Here is a 19,057-nt window from a genome sequence, read left to right on the forward strand (position 1 = left end):
TCGTTGCGCTTTTAATATGTTTGGATTGTCTGCTATAAGATACGAAGACACATTTGTAAACAAATCGACAGGTGGCATCTAATTTTTACAATGGACAAGTTCCTTAAAGGTTTCAATGGTTTTTTAATAATTATTAGAGCTATCACGATAGTATCGATTGTTTTTTCAAAACATTCAACGTTGATATTTCTCGATTTTGATATTCCGTTTAATATTACTAGCTAGCTGGGACTCTCAGCCCTAAACAAATAATTTTATCCAATTCCTCAATGAATTTTGTTTAGGATTGGTTAGTTTTTAGAAGTCCTTTTTATTGGAATATTTACATATTAAAGTTAAAACAAAAACAACATAAAACTAATGTGTCATCGTTTTGTGGCGCTGGCAGACTCGTGATATTTTGTGATATGAAATTCGTCAATTTTGATATTCAGTTTAATATTACTATATAGATGGCCCTCTCAGCACTAAAAAAATAGTTTTATTCAATTCCTCAATGAATATTGTTTAGGATTGGCTAGTTTTCAGAACTATTTTTCATTGGATTGTTTACATATTAAGTTTCAAACAAAAGCGGCTAAAGCATAAAACGTAAATTTTGACTAAATGTGACGTCAGTGTTGCTGGTCAACCAAGTTTCTTGTATACGTACATATGTACTTTTGTATAATACCTTATTTCTTTTAATTGATGTTAAATGTTTTGTTCCAAGCTCCATTGAAACATTATTTATGATTTTATCATAGATTGACATGTTTTTAACCTCTTAATGAATATATTTGTGTTTTATATATACATTTATCCCAGTTCTGATACCTATTATTGGAAACCGTGAGCTGCAACACTTTTTTAATATCTTTAGAACAGAGACTGAGTAGTTTTTGCATTAATTGGAGCCTGAAAATTCAAACAATATCTCTATTCTATAATATTCATTTTCTCAAAGTATGTAGATTGTTTCTCATTCAGTGTCAAAGTTGCACAACAATGCTGCTAATTAATTTCCCTATGTAAAATGTTCCGTTACATGTGGCTCACACCACGAACAAGAGCAAATTTCACCACGAAAAAGAGAGCAAATTTTGAAAAACCACCACGATTTGCGAACGAATAAAGTGACCAAGTCGAAAATACCATTATATACCAGGAAGTTGTTCAAAAATACCAGTATATACCATGATAAAATAAAATATTTTTTCCCCCACTATCGAGTAAATCATCATGGGTATTCCTGAAACTGACTATAATTATAAAAATGTTTAAATTTTGTGAATCTCTTAAAATCTCTCACAGCAATAAAACACGTTTATATCGACAACCATACAGAGCCTGCATATTTGGAATAAGAAAATGTAACAAACTTAAAGGTCGATTTGTCCAATTACCCGTGCACCTTTCGTATTTTAGGGAGTGCCCTTACTCTGATTAATCAATTCAAGTGGCCAACAAAATGTTAACAAAACAAAAACTGCAATCCTCTTTGGGTTTGCTGAAAAAGTACGAATGGCTTTTAAACTCCTACGTTCTGGTAAGTGAATTGTTAGAATCTTGTACAGTTATTAATTGAGACTCCCCACCCCAATAGGACTTTTATGTGGATGACCATTGGAGCAAGTTGCCGGCTAGTTGGCAGCATCGTCTGCAAAGCATTCCCCTGGAAACGTTTGAGGCGCTACTCCACAGCGATGACAGTAAAAGTGCTCCCAAAAATAGTATAGTATGGCCGCTGGAGTTGTTGGCGTTGCGAGCAGCCCTAAGAAATCTCTGCATTAGCCGGACACAGGAGAATCATCCCAAAGTTGGTAAACTCTAGCCACAGCCTGTGTAGGGTCTTGTCGTTAATCATTTAATCACATGCAGGAATCGGTTCCTTGTCCGTTGCTGCATCATCACAGGCTGAAGCACCTGTTCATGAAACGTGTGAAGCCCAAGAAGCAACATGAAATCACCCGAATGGCTGAGATTTGTGCTTACAGCTGCCGGACGACTCCAGTGGACTTTGTTGTCGATTTCGGAGCAGGAGTTGGACACCTGGCGCGCATTCTGGGCTATGGATTTGGCATACAAGTCTGCTGTTTCGAGATGCAGCCCGAGCTGAATCAGCAAGCAGTGGCCATTGATAGGAAACTAGAAACGATTGCAGCCAAGCTCACGGAAGCCAGCGGCTACAAGCGGCCCGTTCATCTTACTCAGCGTCTGGAGAGCAACACGCAACCGGAGCAATTCATAGCAGGGATACGTGATGCCCTGCAACTGGCAGACAATGACTTCCGATTTGGCATCATAGGCCTGCATCCGTGTGGGAATCTGGGGCCGACGCTGATGCGAATGTTTCTTGGGTGCACGCAGGCCAAGTTCCTGAACTTCGTGGGCTGCTGCTACCAGAAGATGACCACCCCAACAACGCATCCCCGCGTGGAGGTGCATGGCTATCCTTTGAGCTCGTTTTTGCAGGGCAAACGAGATACAGATACGCAGCTCAGCTACGAGGCTAGGGAGATTTCTTGCCATGCCATGGAGGTGTACCGTGACCGCCTACAGGCTGCTGAATATGACTATCTGAAAATACACTCGTTTCGGGCCGCCGCCGAACGCATTATTGTCCAGCAGTATCCACATCTGCGGCACTGTGCGCTCCGCAACGTCAAACATGCCCCTGGCATGTCGTTCGACGAGTAAGTGATACACCCAACGCATTGTTATCTCAATAACATGATATCCAGATGGTCTGGTCTGTAGCTATTTCCAGAAAGCCGTGCAGGGAACTCGATTTGAAATGCTAAATCGACAGGTTCTGAGTATTGAGCAATGCAGTGCAGACGTACAGCACTGGCAGCGGCTCGTAATCTTCTACACGCTTCGTCTGATGCTTGCGCCACTCGTGGAAAGCATTATCCTCTACGATCGTGCTCTGTTTCTGTCCGAGAATGGTATTCTTGGAAACATTTTGATTTTTATGAGATTCCCTTACAAGCAAATTCCTTCTTGCAGATTGCCAGGTGGAGCTTCAGGCTATCTTCGATCCCCGCCTATCGCCGAGAAACCACATAACCAGGGCTGTGAAAACCAGAGACGGCAGTAATCTGTCTCAGCAATAAATAAACCGCAGACCTCAGGCCTAAAGTGGGCTTATCTTGAAGAGTTAAAGTTGTTTTTTATACGCTTTTATTACAATAAAGATAAAGATATTATCATATGTCAGATACACTAAGTACTTAAAGTCTGCCTAGATCGTTGAACGGATACAGATTGATGTTGCTTCAGGTTTTCGGGGAGGGGCCTTGCTGAATTGCTGTCTAGTTGTAGTAGCCCTTCTCGGCGGCTGCCTCCACAATGGCGCGTATGGCGGTGAGGGCCTCGCTGGCCGTTGGCTGTATCTCCACGGCGGGGAGTATGAAGAGGTCCTGGCTGTCGGGTGGACCGCGCAGCTCGAATGTATAGGCAATGGGTATGCCCGCCTCGGCATGGGCCCAGTCCATGCTGCCACCGCTCGAGGGATAGATTGTCTCGTAGAGACTCCCGCTGACATAGTCGCGGCCACTCTCGGCCTTGATGGCGGCCGCCGCCTTCTTGCCAAACTCCTGCAGATCGTCGTAGTTGGACACACGCTCCTTGGTGTATCCGTACGGGAACATGAGCATCTGCGAGTACGAATGCAGTGCGATGTACGTTGTGATTTGCTCCTTCTTGACGTTGCTGCGTATGAACTGGAGCAGGCACTGCGTCTCCAGCTCGCTGCCGGCAGAGGGACCGGCAAAGTCATAGCGCGTCGGGTCACTGCTGGAGCCGGTGGAGTTCCAGTGATCGGGATAGTTGCGGTTCAGGTCAACGCCGCGGCAGGTGCCGAACAATTGACGATTCTTGCGCCACATGCGGTCATGCTCGAAGGTGTACTTGTAGCCGTCGGGATTCACGCACGGAAATATGATCCAGTTGTAGTTCTTGGCCAGCTTCTGCACGCCAGCGTCCTGCGAGGTGAGCAGCTCATTGATGATGTACGTCGCTGTGGCCGGTGCAATCCATTCGCGCGCATGAATGCCGCTCTCAATGAAGATGGCCTTGTTGTCCGGATTGCTCGACAGCTTCACCCCCTTAATGGCGTGGCCCTGGGTGCTTGTGCCCATGTCGAGCACGGTCAACAGATCGGGATACTGCTTCGCCATCTTATCCATCCAACCGTAGATGGTCTTCAGGTGGAAGAAATGCTGCCAGTCGTACTGCGCGGCATCTATGCTCTCGGGCTGCACCTCGCCCATATTGCGATCGATCTTTTCCTGAAAGTTGTACGTCTGCAAGTAGCCCAAATGTAATCAATGTATAACGAAGAGATCCAACCGTAATGCCATACCAGAACACGATGCTTCAACTTGTAGGTCTTTAGCAGATCGGCAAAGTCTGCCACACGATGCGCAGCCACAAGAATGGACAACTTCTGGCCAATCTCGCGGGCATGGCCGATGAATGTGAGGCTGTCGCTCTGTTCCTCCAGCTTCTGGAACAGCTCGATCTGCTCCTGGTTGTCAAATTGCACATTGTAGATGCGATAATGGTCGTAGCGGGCCTGATCCGCCGGAGGCAGTATGCCAGCGTCCAACAGGCACTTTCCGTCGCCGCTTTCCAGTTTAATACCACTCGCTGCCATCGTCAGAATCGGAATGACTAACAACCGCGCGCCGACTTGCCATGTTAGCATATTTATAATATTATTTCTGTTTTCCCCCCTCCTCGGGCCGTGGACTAGTTCGCCCATGAGCGTGTGTGCTGGCCAGAGCGAGCGAGCAAGCGAGCAAGCGAGAGGCTCGAGGCCCGCAACCCAGAGAGTTGTTGTGTTTGTTATCAATATGGGCAGTAAACATATGCATGCACATATGTAAGTGATTGTGAGAGTTCGGGTGCGAGTGCGGGTGTGGGAAATCAAGAGAGAGCGTCGCAGATATGTTTCGCGGGTCGGTTGTTTATTGTTTCTTGGAAAATGAGCCACTTAATCCTAGGTACTGCAGATGGTTTCACATTCGTTTTATTCCCCCCTCAGGTAATGTGCAAACTACTTTACTTCTTCTTGCCGCGGCCCAGGGTCAGCGTGGCCAGGTGGCTGCTGCCATTGGAGAGCTGCTGCTTGCGGCGCTGCATCTCCTGGCACTCCTCCTCGAGCCGGCGACGGGCCTCCTCCAGGCTGGCCTTCTCCTCCAGATGCTCCCTCTTGAGGCACTCGAATTTGGTGTGCAGCTCCTTCTCGCTGTCCTTCAGCTCGTTCTCCTTCTGCTTGACGCGCTGCACGAACATTTGACGCACTTCCTCCTCCTTGGCCTGCAGACAGGCCAAGTGATTGGTGCGCTTCGTCTCGAATGTCTGCTGGAAAGATACCGGCTTGTTGTTGCAATCCACATCCACAAAGCCCATCTGCTGCAGGCGCCGCTGGCGGTAGAGCTCGTAGTGGCGCGTATGCGTCAGCTCCCGCAGATCCTCCATGTTGGTGCGTATGAGCATCTCGCGCAGCTTCACAAAGTCACAGTGAGCTTCGTTCTCAATCTGCACCGTGCCCCAGGGATACTGGCGGGCGCGGACCATCTTGCTTCCGACCTTTACGAACTCTGTGCTGCCGACAACAGCGAAGGGAACATGGCTGTTCATCGAGTCGTTCGTCTCGGACACCGTCTCGTCGTCGGTGGGGAATTCGTAGATGTTGACTTTGTTCTCGCGCAGCTCGGCGAGAATCCTAGCCTTGAAGCCGGCCAGCTCCGACTTGGATATGGTGTCGGCCTTGGCAATGACCGGTATAATGTTGACCCTGGTGTCCAGCTGCTTCATGCACACCAGATCCATCGACTTTAGGCCATGTCCGGTCGGACAGATGAAGTAGAGACAGACGTGGACGCGCCCGTCATGGGCGGTGGCCAGCGATCGCTGGATCTTAAGCTCCTCCTGCAAGTAGGACTCGAACTGTGAGTCCACATATTCGACGAGCGCCTTGTACGAGTCCTCCTTGTTAACCTGGTCGCCGTATCCAATCGTGTCGCAAATGGTTAGCTTCAGCCGAACGTTGCTCTCCTGCAGCTCGTAGGTGTGCGCCTTCAACTTGACATTCGGCAGATTGTGGGAGCTGGGCGTCGACCCGAAGCTGGTGTTGAACAGGGTGTCCATCAAGGTTGACTTTCCCAGCGCCGTCTCGCCAATGCACATGATGTTGAAACTGAAGCCATTCTGCACGCTTTTGTTGACCAATTGATCTGGGAGAGTGTCAAAGCCCACATGGCCCCCCAGTGGAAGTTGTCGAGGAACAGCCACCGATGCTTTTTCCGTTGCTACATGCACCATTTCGTTTGTTTTTTGGAACTACTTCTCTTACGATCTGGTCGCTATCCTTTTATATGATTAGATGGCCACTATTCCCGAACAGCAACCCGTCAGACTAATCACCCATCGGGATTCCCAGCATATGCATCTGCTGGGATAATGAGAGTTTAATTCTTCTCTACCTGTCCTGTCTTTAGTTTACCTGCGTTACTTCGAATTCGGATTTTGAGAGCACCAAAATTTTCCCTCCAAAAAGGTTATGTCGAGAGAGAAGAGTTGCATTGCCGATATGCGTGATATCGATGGGGCTACTTTCCACGCCACGCCAATAGTCCATCTCTAGCGCATACAGAATTTGCAACGCCGCAGAAAACAGGAAAAAAGTTAGCCTTCCGTGGTTTATTTACCGACGAATTGCCTAAAGTTAATATATATTTAGGTTTAAAGTGAAAATAGTGGTAAGAACATAATTGGCAAGTCGATTTTCGTTCATTGGGATCTCTGCATGCCTATGAAGAGGTTTTTTCTTTGTCGCTGGCGGCCGCCATTTTTTTTTCGTCATTGTCGGTCTCGTCTTTCTTTTTTTTCGCCAAGCGGGCACTCTGACGGTGCAACTAATTGTTTAATAGTTCAATTCATTACTTAGTTTCCAATTCGCTCTGTTCTTGGCCATCTTGCAGACATAGTCACGAGAAAAAGTTCTCAGGCAGCCCCATTATTGCAAGAGCATAACGCACCCGCTCATGAGTAGTCATAGAGACGGACCCGGAGCTGAACTCGATCGCATCACAGTTAAAATCCACAACATGAAACGTAGCGCCTCGCGCTCCCCAGGCCCTGGACCAGGCCGAGGCAACATGCCTCCCAGGAACTCCAGGAGCATGGGACGTGGCTACGACAACGGCAGCGGAGTGCCGGGCGACTCGCCCGAGCGCATCTCACCGGAGCGCATGCGACGCCGCTTGGATCGTTCGCCGAGTCCACGTGGCCGCTACGGATCGCCGCATCGGGAGCAGTACATGCGTGGGCCTCCGTCTGCCGAACGTCCTGCCGCGTACAAGGTTTTGTGTGTGAGTGCACTTCCCCCCAAGGCACCAGACGAGTTCGTCGAGGAGACGCTGTACCGCGAGTACAAGAAATTCGGGGACTTTAGTGTGCGCATCGCGCACGATCTCGACGAGCGGGTGGCATATGTGTGCTTCCGCACACCCGACGATGCTCGTGAGGCGAAGCATCACAAGCCGCGCCTGATCATCTACGACAAAATGGTGATGGTGGAGCCAGTGTACAAGTCGATACCCCGTCCTGACTACAGGTATGATTCGTTAGCTCTTAGCTGTAGCTACAGCTGTCTCCCGCGAGCAATTACCGATTACCAAATTGACCAATTTACAGACCTCGCGGACACTCTATATCGCCGCCGGACTACGAACGTTATCACTACTCGCGCTCGCCCATGGGGCCAGGCGGTCCCATCGACCACCGCCGGCCTCCGATTGATCCGTACGATCGTTACGGTCCACCACATATGCATCCGCATGCGGTGCATCCACGCGAGTACCGTCCCATGCACCACGAGTATCCTCATCCCCCGCGCGGTCCCCCGATGCACCGTGGCCATCCGCATCATCTGCATGGCCATCCACCGCCCCATCAGTATGCCCCCATGAGGCCCATGGCACCGCGGGCACCGCACGTTCCGTATGAGAAGCCGGAGAGCAAAAAGGACAAGTTTCCCAACTATCTGCACCACGTGCAGCCCGAGGATGATCCGCTCTCGACGCGCACTCTGTTCGCCGGCAACCTGGAGGTGACCATTGCCGACGATGAGCTGCGTCGCATCTTCAGCAAGTACGGCGTGGTCGATGACATCGATATAAAGCGGCCACCGCCTGGCACCGGCAACGCGTTCGCCTTTGTGCGCTACCAGAATCTTGACATGGCTCATCGGGCCAAAATCGAACTATCCGGACAGTACATTGGCAAGTTCCAGTGCAAGATTGGCTACGGCAAAGTGACGCCAGCTACACGCATGTGGATCGGCGGACTGGGTGCCTGGACGTCGGTGACACAGATTGAGCGTGAATTCGACCGCTTCGGTGCCATCAAGAAGATTGAGTATCAAAAGGGCGAGCCCTACGCGTACATACAGTACGAGACGGTGGAGGCAGCCACCGCAGCGGTCAAGGAGATGCGCGGCTTCCCCCTGGGCGGTCCGGAGCGCAGGCTGCGCACTGACTTTGCAGAGCTGCCGGGCGCAACACCAGCGGCACCGTTCAAGACCTCCAAGCCACCATACGATGAGAGTGCACTGGAGTATCGACGCCCAGAGTATGATCCCTACTACGAGGAGGCACCTGTATATGCTCCTCGGGGCGGCTATTCGCCCTATCCGCCGCGTGGCGGTTACCGCGGTCGTGGTGGCTATCGCGGACGTGGTCGCGGCATGTATCACTATCACAATGATGTGCACAGGCCTCCACACCCTGGCTCGCTGGGCGGTGGGCCATCGTCGGTGCCGCCGCCAGGCGGAGTGGATGATGAGTGGCGTCGTCCACCGGGCGAGTCTTACGATCGGACAGCGCGTTCCATTTCACGCGAACCGGGCGTTGAGCGTTCCCGCTCCCGTTCGCCCCTCAAGCGCGGCCGTTCTCCAGGCTCCGACTCGGACACATCGACGCGACGCAACGATGCACTCGGCACTGCCACCACAGTACCAGAAGTGGCACGCAAGTGCGGCACTGTGTGGACGGGAGCCCTGATCCTTAAGAGCTCCCTCTTCCCCGCCAAGTTCCATTTGACAGACGGCGACACGGACATCGTAGAGTCTCTGATGCGGGACGAGGAGGGCAAGCACAACCTACGCATCACCCAGAGACTGCGCCTAGATCCTCCCAAGCTGGATGATGTGCAGAAGCGCATCGCCTCCTCATCGGCGCATGCCATCTTCATGGGTCTGGCCGGATCCACGGTAGACACCAATTGCGATGACACAAGCGTTCAGACGCGCCCACTGCGCAACCTTGTGTCCTACCTTAAGCAAAAGGAGGCGGCTGGTGTGATCTCCTTGCTGAACAAGGAGACGGAGGCGACGGGAGTTTTGTATGCCTTCCCCCCCTGTGACTTTTCCACAGAGCTACTGAAGCGCACGTGCGTCAGCCTCACCGAAGAGGCCCTCAAGGAGGATCATCTCGTCATTGTTGTGGTGCGCGGTGGAACGGCCTAAGTTGGGTGGGGCAGGGATGGGGAGGAGAGCGAAAGTGCTGGACAAACTGCGAGGTAAAAGCTATCCACAGGGCTCTTTGGAGAGATCTCCCCGCCACAATGTAACTATTAAGTAGAGAACCTATTGTAACAAAGAGCCCCCTAAATGGGGGAGACAACATACACGCATGGGTCGTGTATGTGGTGGACACGAGACATCCTAGACATCACACATCCATACACATAAAACACATTCGACTCTCACTTAGCCATAGAAAAATGTAACGCACCCATGCACCCCCCCCTACAGAAGATCCGAAGAATTGAGCAGACATCCCCCATACCCAGTAATAGTACCAGTACCACCACCCCCCTCCCATAACCCATTTAATTAATCAATTATTGTTCTTTTTGCAGTTCTTTGAGAGGCGATCTGTGATCCTTATGGTTCCTTGAAAGCTCTCTCTCGATGTGTTAGTGACAGTGTACAGTTGTTGTGCTAAAAAAAGTTGTGGAACAAAATCCACAGGAAAAGTTCTTTTAATTCCTATCTAAAACTACAGAAGTAATTTTTTTTAATTTGTAATTATATTTGATAAAGTGTCCAATTGCAGAATGAAATGCAAGATATCTATCTATCCCTTGCGAGAAACAATTCAGAAAATGTTCAACGAGTGCAAACAAAAAAGAAAATAGTTTTGTGTTGTTTTTTAAGATTCATCCTTATTTCGAGTTGTGTTCTTTCCGATACCCCATGCTATGCAAAGTTTTAGTTTAAGAACGTAAAACAGTGCGACAAAAAGTGTGCACCCCCCAGTCTGATTTGTCGATGTTTACCAATCGGCCAACAGCAGATTTTGTTTCTGAAGCAGATGGGATGGTCAAGTGTCCTCCGAGTTGATTTCGTTGCACGGTGCTTGGTGATTGGTGCTTGGTGCAGTGCAGCAGTGCAGCAGTTTCCCCCTGTGCAAAAAGTGTATTAAATAAAACAATGATTTGATTTGAATTGTTCCATTGGTGGCCGGCCTGTTGCCTTTTGCCTTGAGCTTCACTCGAATCTCCTTGAGGCTTGCTTGGCTTGGCACTTGCTGTGGTGAGTGAGGTGTGAGGTGTGGTGAATCTTGTGCTGTATTCGGTCCTTTCTGGACCCGGACTTGGACCCTGTTCTCCCGATCCGATCCGATCCCGTTCAGATCCGCCTTCCATCCGAATAGAGAACGTCGTGTAGCATTCGCTCCAAAATGTTTTCGCTGTTTGAATGGGTTTGGCGATTGTTACATTGGTTCTCTTGTGGTTGCTCTCAACAACAAAGGTGGTGTGGTGTGGTGTTTCGATTATTAATTTTACAAAAATACTACATATATGATTTGGCGTTTCTGTGTGTTCAAGTGTCCCATTCCCAGAGCCGGAACAAAATCAATGCTACATATTATATATATACATATAAATATAAATATATAGCTATAGTTAATAGCTTACACAGAAAAAAAAGTGCATGTGTATGTGTATGCGTGCGTTGATACGTATTTATTGAAAAATTCGAAAATTATGTTTAACCGAAATAGATCCTGGAATCTGTACCCTCAGAGATAGTTGTACCGAGCAAATAAAAAACAATAATTCGAGTTGAAAGCAAAGCAAGGTTATGCATATACACAATACCAAAAGGATTAAAGTAACTATGAAAATATTCCCCATGCTATGCTTCAGAAAATGTTACAAAACAATTGTCTATTATACTGATACTTAAATAAAATATAATCGTCAACTATCTATCCCAAATACAATGTCAATGTCAATGTGTTCAAAGTTCTGGTGTTTAAACAAAAAGTGAGTTTTAGTGCGGTGCAACGATCCAATCCAATCCAATCCGATCCGATCCCAGATGGAGGAAGGTAATAAACCATGCCATGGATATGGCACTAATGTTTGATTTAATAACAATGCAAGTTGAATCGTTCAATCGTAATATATGTAAAAGGTTGTGCAGATAGCATAATACGAAGGTTGCTCAACCTTATATGTGACGAATCCATCCTTTTCAGCATCCCACAGGAAGTTGACCATCGAATAGAGGCCCTGCATCAGGCACTCGCCCACAGTGACGAGCACTATATAACGATATCTGTTGGATTATTATTAAATACATGTAGATTAGATTAGGGAGTACGACGATGTGCGACAGATGGTTGTATGGGGATTACCTGTCATAGTTCATTAATTTGATGCGATTTTTAATCTCCTCGCTTATCTGGGCTGCCATGTGCAGCGAGTGCTTTGGGTGGAACAAGTACGCATCGTTGTAGTGCTTGTCCATCACCGTCTTCATGATTATTTCGACCTGCTCCTTGTTCAGGGGATTCTTGGGCTCCAGGCGATAGGTGGGCATAAAGCGCATTGTGGGCTGCCACAGCAGGGAGATATTAGAAGGGGACGGCGACCAGTTTGAGTGGAGCTACCACAACTTACCTTTGGCTGCGGAGCCATGCCCATGGGGCTGAACACGCCCCCAGTGTTGGACTGGCGCTGGCTGCCAGTCTGTCTCTGCATGGTGGTAGAACGAAATAACACGTTAGTTCTGGATTAGACATGTCGACAAACCCAAACCCAAGCCCACGGCACTGCACAACACAACACATCAAAATCTCTATACCTATACATATCCCAAAATGTGATGCCTGCTTTGGCCTGGATATGCGTGACTGGGCCAAATTTCGTCCAGCAAATGCATTTCCATGCTCACATTTCGTTACAAGCATCAATTCATTAAAAAGACATCAAATACCCATGGAATCATAATGGCAAAATCAATCGTGTACCTTCTCACGCTCCTGGCCCAAGCAGAGGGTAACCAGACCCGACCAGTTCTTGGCTGCAGAGTCGGCCATTTCGGTTGAGCGCTTGGCGTGCCGTCAATATTGGAATCGAGTCGAGTACGTCGCGGTTAACCATAAAACCACAAATGATTAGCCATTCCCAGCATGACAAAGTGCCGCATGTCGCCGTAGCAATGTCCCGGAGTCTTTGTTGAATCAATAAATGGCACACAAAATATGCCCCCAATCCGATGTTGTGGATGTGTGCCACTTGGCAGCCGACTGCCGAACTTACCTCTCCCTTGGCCGCCTTGTCCTTGCCCTCCTTGTCCTTGTCTTTTCCCTTGCCAGATTTCTCCTTAGCAGAAGCAGCAGCAGCAGCAGGGGCTGCCGCTTTATCCTCCTCCTTGGCAGCGGGAGCCGCAGGCTCATCCTTGGGTGCTTGCGCGTCTGGCGACTCGGACATTATCCGAGTGGTAAATTTTTTTTTTTTTCTATTTGGAAATAATACTAAAGGGAGATCTTCCCGTTGTGACTACAAATAAATATAAAAGTTGAGAGGAGACACAATCCCAGAGCTGGGATAGCCTGCTAAGATTCGAGGTTATCATAACTTGGGATGATATTCAACTAAAACTGGGTCCGAGCAAGTGAAGAATTCTGATTAATGACGCCTCTGCTCTGCAGTTCCAGCACGGGAATATGGCAAATAAATGATCGAGTTCCAAAGGTAAGGAAGCCAGTTTACATTGAATGTTGATATGCAATGACTACACCAAGCCCAGGCATGAACGCAGCTCCTGCTACCGCCCAATCAAAGATTGCTTCATCCTTGGGGAAGAGTCATTTCCAGATCGCGTTTAGCCTGTAGATACCTGTAAATCTCACTTATGATAGGCCCGATTACAACGGCAAATTTCTTTAAACTTTATTTGGTTTGCAATAATTGGTTGAGGGGGGAGTGTAGGTGGAGTAGGTATCGCGTTTCGTTTGTCGTTAAGTATCGTTTAACATACGAGTATGTATACACAGTCAGTAGAGTAGACGATAACACACACTTTTACATACACATACATATGTATCAAGTTACAAGTTTATCTTAAGTTTTTGTGCTCTAACGGTGGATGGGTAGAGGATATGGTATGCTACAAAACATCGAGTACACGTACACATATATACACACATATTCAAATACATACTTACATTATTCTGACAATATAATTCGGTTAATTACACACATAATAAATTCTCTATAAAACCGGAGGGGAAAACAATAACAGTGCAAGACTCTGGGCCACCTATCCCTATCCTTGTCCTTCGTTTGCGAGTCCAGGACTCCGGGGGGTGGGAGGGCTTAACGAACAGTTGAGCGTTTTTGAAACACTCGTGGCTCTTCGAAGACGAAAACTCAACTTTACATAGATACAAAAAGTCTTGTCGTACAACTACTAAAAATTGGCGATACGATCAAAACGTATGTGTGTTGGTGGAGACAGAGTAAGAGAGAGAGAGGGAGAGAGAGCACAACACTGAGGAACAAGTTCTTAGACATCTAACATTAATGTATTGTACGAAAGTAACCCTTGGGTTTTTATAAAAGATAGTTCTTTGTTTAGATAGCATCGTCCGTGGTGCAAATTTTGGTGCAGACTTATATGTATGTAAATATTGGAAAGTATTACATTTCTCTGTATGTCGTTTGGTTTTTCAGTTTTCAGTTTGCTGGTTTTGGTTTTTTTTTTTGTTTGTTTGTTTCTTTTGATATTTCTTTTCGTACCAAAGTCAGTTTCAGTCGTGTAGTGGACACATATAAGTAAAGCTTTAGTTGCGAACCGGAGCCTGTTTTGGGATTCGTTTCGTTTAGACCGTTTGCAATGTGTTGTGACTCGTAACGTGTACATATACATATGTAGTATAAATATATCCCTTTAGCTGATTATTTTGTACGAGTATGCTATAAATAGTGGACACATATAGGCTGTAATTATATATATATATATATGTATGTATAATCAGTGGGTTTCGTAAAGACAAGTAGTGTTAGGCTGGATTGTTTCTGTGGGCATGCTAAGCTTAGCGATAGATCGGTCGATTCTTTCCGTGTCCTGTTTCTCAATATGCATCTAAAAATGTAGCTTTCGAAATTCAATTGGGTTTCTTTATATTGATTTTTGATGGCACGGTTATTTCATAACGCCACATTTGGTCCAAATTTTAACATTTATAAATCTCGATTTGCCTGCTAGATTTGTCGCCCTAGTCGTTTGAGCGCACTTTGCGCAGAGAGCCGCGATTGAATTTACAAATAGACTCGAGCAGTGCGGAGCGCGTCAGTTCATCGCCCTCGCCTTCAGCGGCTTCAGGATCCTCTGCCAGCATATTTGGAGTGGAGGATTGCCTCTCCACCGATCCAGATGCCGATGTGGATGCGCTGCTAGCAGGTAGCTCCCGCCTGTAGATCGTACCAAAATGTGGGGCCGGTGTAAGCGGTGGGGCTGCGGGGAAGACGAAACAGCACATCAGTGGGGTAAGTATGAGGAGATACAGCAAGCTAATTATAAATTTTAAGGTGTGGACGACAGAGATAACTACATTTGAGGGCGGCCAGAGTGGGTTCTTCAGGAGTGCTGTCAGAGCGGTTGAAGGAGTCTGCCGCGTTTGGCCCACTAGCAGCCAGGGTGCCGGATGAAGCGGTCGCTGCAGTTGCAGTCGCAGCCGCAAGCGACAAGCGTCCGTTGTTCGTTTGCAGTGAACCTTGCTGCTTTAGCTTGGACTGTTTGTGCTCTAGTTTCTAGATATAAGCGTTAAATGTTTCAATAAACGAAAAAGAGAAATCAAAACGTGTTCGTTAAATTGCTGTGAGAGGAAGGAGCTACGTGAGATGCTAGATATGGATAACTAACTGCTTTCTGCTTGGACTTGCGCTTCTCCTCCTCGGAGCTCATCAGCTCCTGCACGCGCACAATCCTCTTCTGGTTCTTCACCGACTTTTGCTCGTTTTGCAGCCGAGTCTCGGTCTTTATGGCTGCCTGTTTCAGCAGCTCTTTGGCGTTTAAGGACAATTTAAAGTGTGGCTTCTCGGTATTAGCCCCGCCAGCAGCAGCTGCCTCACCCGTCGAGGCATATTGTGCAAAGAAACGGTGGCCAATCAGCTGCTCCAGAGATGGGAGGCCAGATTTGCAAGCCTCCTTGGAGAGAATGCTCTCCAGCAAACATTCTGCAAGAGAAATCGTTTAAATAGAGAAGCCACAGCATGGATTGGGATCATCATCTGGGACTCACTTAGCGCCTCGGGGCATTCGGTAATTTGCCGGACCACAGACTCTTGGAGGGGATAGCCCATGGTCATTTCGAACAGGACATGGCCGAAGCAGTACACGTCCACGGTCTCCATGGTATGAATCTTGCTGTGCTGCATGAAGAATGGCCGATAGAAGGCCGGCACGCCCAGCAGTTGATTCTCAATGTCCAACAGCTTGACACAATCGTCCAAAATGACTATATTCCCGGAATGTAGGTGACCTGCAGCAGTGGAAACCATTATATTAGACACCAGACAGGACCAGACAGATCGGTAAGTACTCACCATAGGCATAGCCCTTGGAATGCAAAAATATGAGAGCCTCTAGGATCTGCCTGCCGTAGGTGGCCACTTGCTTCATGGAGAGTGCAGTACGTCCCTTCGGATTGCCGTACTTGCTCAGGAAGGGGTTCTTTGGGTTCGTGGCCATGCACAGCACATCCTTGAGGGTGCCATGCTTGTGGAACCTGAAAGAGAAACAGATCAGCCAAACGTACGCCATTAATCCCATTCTGCAATTTTACTTTCTGATGACAAGACATCCGCTTTCCGTGTGGCCGGCCAGGATAACTGGCTCGATGTGCTGATGCTGGAGTCCCATCAGGCTCTTCAGAATGCCGGTCATCTCCTTCTCCTCGATAAACTTGTCCGGCCCGGCCTCGAGCCATTCGGCCACCATCTCGGCGTTGGGATCATACGAACCACCACCATCCATGGAATGGCCGCTGCCATTGCTGCTGCTGCCGGCCGCGAAATGCTTGCTCTGATGCGTCTGCGAGCCGCTCTTCACCAACTTGTTGCTGCCCTTCTCTGGCGGCTTGGGCGTCACCTTAAAGTAGTGCTTGCGTAGACGCCAGCCTATGGCACCCATTGTGCCACCCAGGGTCCACGCCGAATCGTTGCGCAGACAGAGCACTGCATTCTGCACAGCATGGTCTGTAATGAGTTATTTCAACTGATTATACTGACGGGGCTATTGGGTATAGTGTTACCATGAAATGATTGCGAATAGCTCTCAGGGTCAACGAAGCGCTTCGCTGGCAACGATGATGCCAATATGGGATTCATTAGTACGGCGTTTATGTATACTTGCAGTTCTTGCTTTCGTTGAGCTACGAACTCCGGGCGCATTTTACCGAAGATGCGCTTGCGAGGCAACGGCAACTCAATGCCAGAGATGCGTAGACACTTGTCCAGCTTGTCGAAGTCATTGTAGCGGCGCAGAACGTTCCAGCAGTTTTCTGTTGTCGGCCCCCTCTGCACACGCAGCAAGTACTCCTGCAGGCAGACAGACAGACAGACAGACATGCACATGCACATACATTACGGGATACATACATATTATCATTCGCATGAAATCATCAACAATTATTGATTTTTCTTAGGTGGGCCCCAGGAAAAGTTTTCGCCCTGCTGTTCCACTCACCGTATGCCCGTCGACCTCCTCGACTGTGGTTATCTCGCAGCTCAGCGCTTGGGTATCATCAATTGGCAATTTTCGTTCATATCTGCTCGCAAAAATTGCCATTGGTTGTATCTGGATACATTTTCTTTCTCTTCCAATCTGCTCGGGTCAGGGCAGCCTCTCTACGAAACGATATGTGTGTGTGTGTGTGTGTGTGTATTTAACAGATTGTCGCCACCCTTGATCGATTGCACAATAAAATTACAATAACAATTGGTTCAATTAAACTTTACAATTTAGCACATACACCTTATACACCTATTTCTGATTGTTATTTTCGGAGAAATATCTTTTCACTGTTTACTGTTTCTAATCGTTATGCCAGTGTTGTAAAACGGCCAATGGCGGCGATAAAACTGTGTTACAGACAATCGATAAGTGACGTTGTTGTTTTTATAAATATTAAAAAATAAGCTATCTGCATCCTCAAAAATGGGCATTTCGACGGCTATCCTGCGCAACCAGTTGATGAGCCTGATCAACTTCACCGGCACACACAAGGACCAGGCGGACAAGTACCGCCAGCTTCTGAAGACCGTCCTGTCGAACACCGGACAAGAATTGATCGATGCGTTGAGGCTCTTTGTTGAGGCGATTGTCAATGAACATGTCAGCCTGGTTATCTCGCGCCAGATCCTCAACGACGTGGGCGTGGAGCTGAGCAAGCTGCCCGATGATCTCTCTAAGCAGTTGTCGCACTTCACACTGGAAAAGGTCCATCCACGCGTCATTTCGTTTGAGGAACAGGTTGCCGGCATCCGCTTTCATTTGGCGAACATCTACGAGCGGAACCAGCAGTGGCGCGACGCTGCCACGGTGCTAGTCGGCATACCCTTGGAGACTGGCCAAAAGCAATATTCCACCGAGTGCAAATTGGGCACCTACTTGAAGATAGCCCGACTCTACCTGGAGGACAATGACTCTGTGCAGGCCGAGTTGTTCATTAATCGAGCCTCGCTGCTGCAGGCCGAGACCAACTCCGAGGAACTCCAGGTGCGTATTAACTCTGGACTAGTGCTGGGCGCTTCCCTGACACACACACGCTTCCCTTCTTGCCAGGTGCTGTATAAGGTTTGCTATGCTCGGGTGCTCGACTACCGGCGCAAGTTTATTGAGGCTGCCCAACGCTACAACGAGCTCTCCTACCGCAAAATCGTCGACCAGGGCGAGCGCATGACGGCGCTGAAGAAGGCGCTCATCTGCACCGTCCTGGCCTCGGCCGGACAGCAGCGCTCCCGCATGCTGGCCACACTCTTCAAGGATGAGCGCTGCCAGCACCTGCCCGCCTACGGCATCCTAGAGAAGATGTACTTGGAGCGCATCATTCGACGCTCGGAGCTGCAGGAGTTTGAGGCACTGCTGCAGGAGCACCAGAAGGCAGCCACCCCCGATGGCTCGTCCATTCTGGATCGCGCTGTCTTCGAGCACAACTTGCTGTCGGCCAGCAAGCTGTACAACAACATAACCTTTGAGGAGTTGGGTGCCCTGCTGGACATACCGGCGGCCAAGGCGGAGAAAATCGCATCCCAGATGATCACCGAGGGTCGCATGAACGGGCACATCGACCAGATCTCTGGTATTGTCCATTTCGAGAATCGCGAGCTACTGCCACAATGGGATCGCCAAATCCAATCGCTCTGCTATCAAGTCAATTCCATTATAGAGAAGATCGGCGTCGCCGAGCCCGATTGGCTTGATAAACTGAACTGAAAGAGATTCCTGTTATCTAGCTCTCGCCACTGAAATTCTCCACTTCATCATCATCAAGGTGGAAACACCAAGAAGAATACCCGAACTGAACCCACACCAAACCGAAACCCAATCCATGCAAGCGAAGCATTTCAGAATAATTTCACCTGCGCTGCGATAGATTTCATTTTTAATTTACGAAATAAATGAAATTATGTACATTATCGATCCTGTGGACTCGAGATCCTGTGTGCGATGAAAAAGAAAACCACAGCCAACCACAATTAA

General features: G+C 48.4%; 7 protein-coding genes across 11 annotated transcripts; 3 read left to right on the forward strand and 4 right to left on the reverse strand.

Annotated features, from left to right (window-relative positions):
- Nucleotides 1–904: 904 nt before the first annotated feature.
- On the forward strand, nt 905–3,202 carry LOC111081379 (protein RRNAD1). 5 transcript variants are annotated; one of them, XM_022377430.2, is made up of 6 exons: nt 905–1,352; nt 1,408–1,528; nt 1,586–1,798; nt 1,861–2,675; nt 2,740–2,930; nt 2,992–3,202. In XM_022377430.2, the coding sequence occupies exons 2-6, from the start codon at nt 1,451–1,453 to the stop codon at nt 3,096–3,098; spliced, it is 1,404 nt and encodes a 467-aa protein (XP_022233122.2). In that variant the 5' UTR covers nt 905–1,352; nt 1,408–1,450; the 3' UTR covers nt 3,099–3,202. The 5 variants fall into 5 exon arrangements, with proteins under 5 accessions (XP_022233122.2, XP_022233121.2, XP_022233120.2 ...); XM_022377429.2 differs by having other exon boundaries at nt 905–1,225; nt 1,294–1,528; XM_022377428.2 differs by having other exon boundaries at nt 905–1,528.
- Nucleotides 3,143–4,708, reverse strand: LOC111081380 (zinc carboxypeptidase). Its single transcript, XM_022377433.2, has 2 exons — nt 4,349–4,708; nt 3,143–4,289 (listed from the first exon to the last, which is right to left on the reverse strand). The coding sequence occupies exons 1-2, from the start codon at nt 4,691–4,693 to the stop codon at nt 3,297–3,299; spliced, it is 1,338 nt and encodes a 445-aa protein (XP_022233125.2). The 5' UTR covers nt 4,694–4,708; the 3' UTR covers nt 3,143–3,296.
- A 211-nt stretch (nt 4,709–4,919) lies between these two features.
- LOC111081381 (septin-2) lies at nt 4,920–6,590 on the reverse strand. Its single transcript, XM_022377434.2, has 2 exons — nt 6,497–6,590; nt 4,920–6,442 (listed from the first exon to the last, which is right to left on the reverse strand). Exon 2 carries the CDS (start codon nt 6,313–6,315, stop codon nt 5,050–5,052), a length of 1,266 nt encoding a protein of 421 aa, XP_022233126.1. The 5' UTR covers nt 6,316–6,442; nt 6,497–6,590; the 3' UTR covers nt 4,920–5,049.
- Nucleotides 6,591–6,630: 40 nt separating this feature from the next.
- Nucleotides 6,631–9,797, forward strand: LOC111081373 (RNA-binding protein spenito). Its single transcript, XM_022377422.2, has 3 exons — nt 6,631–6,752; nt 6,975–7,609; nt 7,690–9,797. The coding sequence occupies exons 2-3, from the start codon at nt 7,038–7,040 to the stop codon at nt 9,518–9,520; spliced, it is 2,403 nt and encodes an 800-aa protein (XP_022233114.1). The 5' UTR covers nt 6,631–6,752; nt 6,975–7,037; the 3' UTR covers nt 9,521–9,797.
- Nucleotides 9,798–11,232: 1,435 nt separating this feature from the next.
- On the reverse strand, nt 11,233–12,867 carry LOC111081376 (dynein light chain Tctex-type protein 2B). The gene is made up of 4 exons (XM_022377424.2): nt 12,610–12,867; nt 11,968–12,042; nt 11,703–11,902; nt 11,233–11,623 (listed from the first exon to the last, which is right to left on the reverse strand). Exons 1-4 carry the CDS (start codon nt 12,778–12,780, stop codon nt 11,458–11,460), a joined length of 612 nt encoding a protein of 203 aa, XP_022233116.2. The 5' UTR covers nt 12,781–12,867; the 3' UTR covers nt 11,233–11,457.
- A 1,054-nt stretch (nt 12,868–13,921) lies between these two features.
- LOC111081375 (PX domain-containing protein kinase-like protein) lies at nt 13,922–17,384 on the reverse strand. The gene is made up of 9 exons (XM_022377423.2): nt 17,328–17,384; nt 17,042–17,259; nt 16,608–16,893; nt 16,140–16,551; nt 15,901–16,082; nt 15,597–15,836; nt 15,218–15,531; nt 14,907–15,105; nt 13,922–14,809 (listed from the first exon to the last, which is right to left on the reverse strand). Exons 2-9 carry the CDS (start codon nt 17,141–17,143, stop codon nt 14,571–14,573), a joined length of 1,974 nt encoding a protein of 657 aa, XP_022233115.2. The 5' UTR covers nt 17,144–17,259; nt 17,328–17,384; the 3' UTR covers nt 13,922–14,570.
- A 37-nt stretch (nt 17,385–17,421) lies between these two features.
- On the forward strand, nt 17,422–19,053 carry LOC111081098 (COP9 signalosome complex subunit 4). The gene is made up of 2 exons (XM_022377038.2): nt 17,422–18,073; nt 18,140–19,053. The coding sequence occupies exons 1-2, from the start codon at nt 17,513–17,515 to the stop codon at nt 18,788–18,790; spliced, it is 1,212 nt and encodes a 403-aa protein (XP_022232730.2). The 5' UTR covers nt 17,422–17,512; the 3' UTR covers nt 18,791–19,053.
- The last annotated feature ends 4 nt before the right edge of the window (nt 19,054–19,057 follow it).

Source organism: Drosophila obscura, unplaced genomic scaffold (genome assembly GCF_018151105.1).
Source record: "Drosophila obscura isolate BZ-5 IFL unplaced genomic scaffold, ASM1815110v1 contig_25, whole genome shotgun sequence".
NCBI classification, from domain to species: Eukaryota; Metazoa; Arthropoda; class Insecta; order Diptera; family Drosophilidae; genus Drosophila; species Drosophila obscura.